Source organism: Felis catus, chromosome F2 (genome assembly GCF_018350175.1).
Source record: "Felis catus isolate Fca126 chromosome F2, F.catus_Fca126_mat1.0, whole genome shotgun sequence".
NCBI lineage: Eukaryota > Metazoa > Chordata > Mammalia > Carnivora > Felidae > Felis > Felis catus.
In genome coordinates this window covers 44,169,912-44,176,448 of record NC_058385.1, presented here as the reverse complement: position 1 = coordinate 44,176,448, position 6,537 = coordinate 44,169,912, and the positions used below count along the sequence as shown (strand labels likewise).

The following is a 6,537-nucleotide window of genomic DNA, read 5'->3' as shown; positions in this document are numbered from 1 at the left end:
AACTAAATAGGAAATTGACAGCTTTCCTTGTGTAATGCAAACTTCAAGGTTAAAAGATCCATCCAAGTTTACAGCGTTCACATGGCTTTGCATGATGTGCTTTCCTTCTTGGGACGTATTCATTTCAGTTTGTGGAAATCAACCATTGTAAGTGAAAGGTATTACAGAATTCTGAACTTCTAGAGGTCTCAAAGGTACACCGCACCCACATACATGGACTCAACTGGCACTTAAATCCTGTCTCTGCCGCTAACACTAACCTGGGATCAGTTTTCCTTTATTTTGTAACATTTATTTTTGAGAGAGAAAAACAGAGCACGAGCAGGGGGAAGGGCAGAAATAAAGACAGGAAGACACAGAATCCGAAGCAGGCTCCAGCCTCCGAGCTGTCAGCAGAGCCCGACCTGGAGCTCGAACCCACGAACTGTGAGATCATGACCTGAGCCGAAGTCTGATGCTTAACCGACTGAGCCACCCAGTGCCCCAGCCCTTTTCCTTTAAAAGAAAAGTCTCATTTCCACATCCGTACAAAAGAGATGAAGAGTTAGGATACGTAAAGTGCTTAGCAGACTGGCTGGCACATAGGAAGGGCTCAGTAAATGGTAAATGTCATTCCACCTGATCAAAAGATAGAAGCCACAGGGCTGGAGACTGATCGGATATGAGGAAACAAAGAGGGACAAAGCAGAGGACCTACATCTCAAGGAGGAAAGGAAGACTGGAAGGATGGGGAGGCCACTAGCTGATACACGAGTCAACAAGTGCAGATCTGAGGAAATGGAGGCCAGTTTTCCACTTGGGGCACAGTGAATATGACATAAGTCATCAAGATAGAGAAGACTGAGCATTGATAAAAGCAGGGTTAGAGCTGCTATGGAAGGGAGCTCTATGTAGAAACGTGTCATTTTTTAAAATGTTTATTTGAGAGAGCATGAGCGTGTGTGTGTTAGCAGGGGAGGGGCAGAAAGAGAGGGAGAGAGAGAATCCCAAGCAGGCTGTGCACTCAGCGCTCGGAGCCTGACATGGGGCTCAATCTCATGACAGCGAGGTCATGACCTGAGCCGATTATCAAGAGCCGATCACTTTTAACCCACTGAGCCACCCAGGCGCCCCCAGAAGATCTGCGTAATTTTAAAAAGCCTGAAGTTAAAAAGAACTAAAGGAACATCCTGTGAAAGTATATTAATGACAAAGCATCATTACAAATACATTCCTTTAGCCAAAATGAGTATCAGGTGAAAAGTGACATCACACAAAGGCCACCACACCGGGTCAGAGGGGCATCTCCGCCACACAGGACACAGGGTCCTTTGTACTGTTGCTGGTAGCCCAGAGGGTAGAGCCATTGTTCCCTTGTCTTCTTCAGGTGGACACCACAGAGGGAAGCAGCTCTTGAGGCTGGATGTCTCAAATCTAGGATCCCAGAATCTGGGAACTTAGGACTTCTCCAGGTCTGCGCAGGCGGAGTGGGAGTTGAGACTTCACAGCATCGGAGGTGGGAGCAGTGAGTAGCAGGCAAGATGAAGACCCATTCAGTCTGAACCTTTCCTGAGAGAGATGTGGCTCAAACCTTCGATGCTGGCTAATCACGCCCAATCTCCCCGGGCTCACACAGTTCTCTTCCAAGCTCTCTTTGCTCTGTTGCAGCAATGCCCTTGGACGTCCTGGCACACAGCAAGGAATAGATGTTACGCTTGCATTTGCTGAGTTAAAGAGGTTCCCATAAGCAGCTTACTTAATACACAAAAACTGTGTGTGTACCGTAAATGACTTTTTAAAAAGCATGTGTAAGTTTTAGACGGGATAAAACAAACCAAACTGGAGTCCATTACGCCGTTTTGAGCCCAACTCCTCATCCTGAAGCAGCAGCTGTTCCTGCTAATTGGGATCACATTGATGGGTGGATAGTGCTAAGGCTCTTGCCTTGATGTAATTTTTTCTGGGTTGGCCAACGGCAGCTTCTCTCTTCTGTCTGGGTACTTCAGTCAGCAAAAGGCATGCGTGGGCTTCTGGGCAGGTCACAGGTCTGGCTGGCTTCCATAGTCCAGAGTCATTTGGCAGAAAACTTGGCCAGTGTGCAGAGACACTTTTAAGTGAATTTCATGGGTGTGGAGACATCCTCGCAATGCCTCCTTTTTCCTTCCCTTTTAGTACATGTGTCTGAGCTGCCAAAAAACCCATTTTACACAGCTCCAGGCACACTGTTTGGTGTACGTTAGATGTGAAGGTGGGGAGTGCTAACAGTGGCCTAGCTTGTACTTTATGCTGGCAGTGTTTCTGCATGACTCTTTTTTTGATACCTTGGCAAAGACACTGCTCTCTCCCCTCCAGAACATTAGAGACTGTCTACATGACCAGCAGCCGTATTATTTAATGATATTTAAGTCCGTTTCCAGACAGGCTGCAAAAACTCACAGCTTTTTTTTTTTTTTTTTTTAAAGGGAAATGTTTTCACAATCTCATTAGTTTTCCTTTATCACAAAAGCTCAGTTTGCACAGCAGGATTTTTTTTTTCCCCCTTGAATGATGAATATTTCAAAAACGACACATCCCTCTATGGGGACAACAACTTTAATGGTTACAGTCCATAAAGATGGTCTATTGAGATCATTACTAAGAAGTATTGCTGATTAACAAACTGAGAGTGAAGAGGAAAGACAAATGAAATGAGGTGTGGTTTGGGTGAGCAGTCAAACTAAAAATATTTAGGGCCAGAAAGACGAGTAATTAAAAAAGAAAAAATGGGTGGGGCAAAAAGGATGGGAGGGGTAAAGTTTCTTGCATTCTCAGGAGACAACAAGACAGGGTGGAGGGCAGGGACAAGGACACCAGATTTGGGGAGGAGATGCTGCGTATGATGTTTGTGTTGGAAGAAGGGACAGGAAGGGGTGGGCAAGTCTGTTGGGTCTTAAAACTCTTCCATATGGCTGGGCATTCTGGAAATCTGACCAGCTTGTTCAATGAAAGCTCAGTTTGTAGGGCTGACAGACCACATCTAAGCTGAAAGGTGTTAAGCGCCCCGTTCCCTCTGGCCCAGAAAACTGACTCAAAACTCTCTACATGGGCTGCCTCTTGGTGGGTCCATTTGCACACCTGGTGCTGAGCTGAATATTCAAGACCTGGGAATAAAGATCCGGGGAGGGTGGTCGAGATGAAAAAGACAGAGGCGCTCTCATCAGTTTAGTGACTAAGAGGCGTACAGGCATGGGAACCACGGAGGTAATGACTGCAGACAGCAAAACAGAGGAGAAAGGGGGCAGATATTAACGCTGGATCTTTTATTTTTTTTAAATGTTCATTTTTGAGAGTGAGAAAGCAAGGGGCAGAGAGAGGGAGAGAGAGAATCCTAGCCCGACGCAGGGCCCAAACTTATGAACCACGAGATCATGACCTGAGCCAAAGTCAGATGCTCAACCGACTGAGCCACCCAGGGACCCCAAAAGTTGGATTTAAAATACATTTAAGAAAGGTGTTTAACTAGACTGGCGATAAGATAAAGACACAGTGGGGGCGCCTGGGTGGCGCAGTCGGTTAAGTGTCCGACTTCAGCCAGGTCACTATCTCGTGGTCCGTGAGTTCGAGCCCCACGTCGGGCTCTGGGCTGATGGCTCAGAGCCTGGAGCCTGTTTCCGATTCTGTGTCTCCCTCTCTCTCTGCCCCTCCCCCGTTCATGCTCTGTCTCTGTCCCAAAAATAAACAAACGTTGAAAAAAAATTAAAAAAAAAAAAAAGATAAAGATACAGTGAATTGCTGGGTCACAGAATCTGCTCCTTAGAGTCATTTTATTTTTATTTTTCAGTTTATTTTCAGAGAGAGAGAGTGCAGGGTAGGGGCAGAGAGAGGGAGACGGAGAATCCCAAACAGGCTCCAAGCTGTCAGTGCACAGCCCGACGCAGGGTTCAGTCTCACGAACCGTGAGATCATGACCTGAGCCAAAACCCATGAGTCAAATGCTTAACTGACTGAGCCACCCAGGCGCCCCTCTGTGGGGTCCAAACATCACAACCTCCCCACAGCGGAGTTGGGAGGACGATTCCTTACCCTGCAGAGGTAACTATGGAGGCAGCTTTTGTGCAGCCTGGGTGATGCTGTGAGGTGGCAAAGGCCGCATGGCCAGCCCCATCGTGGATGCTCAGAGCGAAGAGATACTCTGTGGTGTGGACTGAGGGTCACGTGAACAAGATCCGCTCTGAGGCTCCTACACAGACTCTCAAAATCAGCACTTCTCTCTGCCTGCCCATGTGTGCCATTTTTCATACCACCACCATTAGACAAAGAGCTGGAAAATCACAGGGAGGAACACGCAAACCACCGTGACATGCCACGTGCCTTCGAGGGTCAGTGAAACTGCCAAGAGGCCTTTTTCCATTCCTAACACCTCTTAATATGATTAACTTAGTGTTGAGTCTTCTGGGCACAAAGCTTCCAGGAACAGCATTTCTCAGGGTGAGTTTATAAAGAACACTCACGAGATATACCAAGAGAAATCACCGAGGCTGATTCTCAGGGATAAAAATCTCCCCTCCCACCTCTCTCATTTAATCTCCCTTGGCATGGAGTAAAATCTGAACTGCTTATTAAAAGTACACCATGGACCTAAACCACCATACGCAAAACAGCCGAGCACGCGGAGCTGGGCAGAGGTGGGGTTTAGGAGTGTTCGAAGCTCGGGTCAGTTTGGCTCCATTTCTCTTGGCCTAAGATGCTCTGATTTTATCAGCACTGAAATATTAAAAAATACATATGTGTGAAACAAGCTGTAAAGCTGCCTCCTCAGGCCAAACTACGTGTGTCGGCATGGCCACATGTGGGTGGGAAGGGTCCCTAGGTACAATGACCACAGAGTCAAAAGGTTATTTTCTCAGATGTGGGCAAATGTCACTTTAATTGCAAAGCCTTCATTTACAGCACACTCAACAATGAACAAACAGGAGAACTGTGACTTCTGAACATACGAAATGTATAAAAGTCCCTTGAAATTCAGATAGTCGAGACACGAGCATTCCACAAGAAAAGCACCCTTCCTCATTTTTCTGAAGACTGTCTTATGTTTCAAAGATGACAAGGCATACTCAGAATCTCAAAACAGTAGGATGTTCCTTGCAGGGAGAGAAGAAGAAAATCTTGTTTCATACTATTAGGCAAATACTTAACGAGAAGGGTCCTGGGTAGGGATGGGAAGCCAGGAGGAAGGAAGCACCAGATACCATGCGAAACTAAACAGATCAGTTCCACCTCTGTAACACAGATGGGACATGCCACTCCACGACCCCCGACACGGGGTGTGCAAGAACAGCCATCGGAGAGCGGCTGCCGTCACTGGCTGGGATTGCTGGAGGGTGTCAATTTAGCCCATGGACAAAATCCTTGAACGGCAGATACAAACTGTCACTGACTTTAAGTCAAAAAGAATCTTAAGGAAATTCTTGTTTTATTTATATAGATATGGACTCCTATTTATCTAATTAGAGCAATGATTACACAGTTGACATTCTTGTTCCATAAGGGTTTGTTCAAACACTGGAATGGCTTAAGAAAAGCATCGTCTAATTTCGATTTTATTTTACACTTTGAAAAGAGACAGAGGGAAGACAGAGAAAAAGGATGACTAATTCCCCCCGACTCTGGGGCCCAGCAGGTACAGACTTCTCTGACTCCAGGTTCATCCACACTGCTGGGAAGTTTCAACGTCTAGGGAAAACCAGGGAAGACTAGGTAAGCCCGCTGCGCCCCACCCCTACACAAAGAATTCTACAGTGAGTCTATCACAGTGCTCTAGCTGAAGCGTATCTTTAAAACTAAAGAGGGACTCAACTGAACATCTAAATTTTAAAACTGTAGCGTTTCAGCAACAAATAAGCTCAGAGAACTCAACCCAGAAGTGAAATGAAAGAACTATTGCTCTGACGTCTGAAAATCAAGCCGCTGCGCTCAGCTCTGCCCCACTTTCAGGTTTAGGCAGACACATAAGGGGGTGGTGGCTCCTTGGACGCGCCATTCACAGTGGCATCATCGTAAGGGGGTAACAGCACCTGAGAAGAAACAGAGAAGACGAGGGTTAGTGTGTAAAGGTGCACATACATTCCCCTGAGCTTTAACTTTAAAGGAACTTTCATGCAATTAAACGTTTACCATAGCCGGTACCAAAGATCAACTTGCCAGCAAGTGGCTACCCTTCGATGAGAGACTTTTTCTTAAGGAAGAAAATGGGAAGAGACTTTTGGCCCTTCTGTAGGTTCTCCTCACCCTGTTCACATGTGCCTGGAGGGACACAGGACTGTGTCGCTAGGACTAGGAAGCAGGCGACTGTGGCTCTCCAGAGCACGAAAGGCTTCTGGGTGAGTTCCACGTGTGCACACAATTGGGGCAGGCACCTAACTGACCACAGGAGCCACACTCATGGTTGAGATCAGCCACAGTTTACCGGCACAGCCATGGTAAGTTACTTAACCTACATTTCTGCAGCCATAATAGGTGGATACCTGAGGTCTATCAAATACCTAACACTGCTTGATGCAGCCCTGAGATGGTCGATAT

At 46.6% G+C, this 6,537-nt stretch overlaps 1 protein-coding gene across 1 annotated transcript in view; it reads right to left on the bottom strand.

Moving 5' to 3' along the window:
* Positions 1-4,853: 4,853 nt before the first annotated feature.
* Positions 4,854-6,537, bottom strand: part of LAPTM4B (lysosomal protein transmembrane 4 beta) — a 78,526-nt gene continuing 76,842 nt past the window's right edge. The window contains exon 7 of the mRNA XM_023248771.2: positions 4,854-6,032. Coding sequence (XP_023104539.2) covers positions 5,955-6,032 — 78 coding nt within the window. The 3' untranslated portion in view covers positions 4,854-5,954. The remainder of the gene's footprint in view (positions 6,033-6,537) is intronic.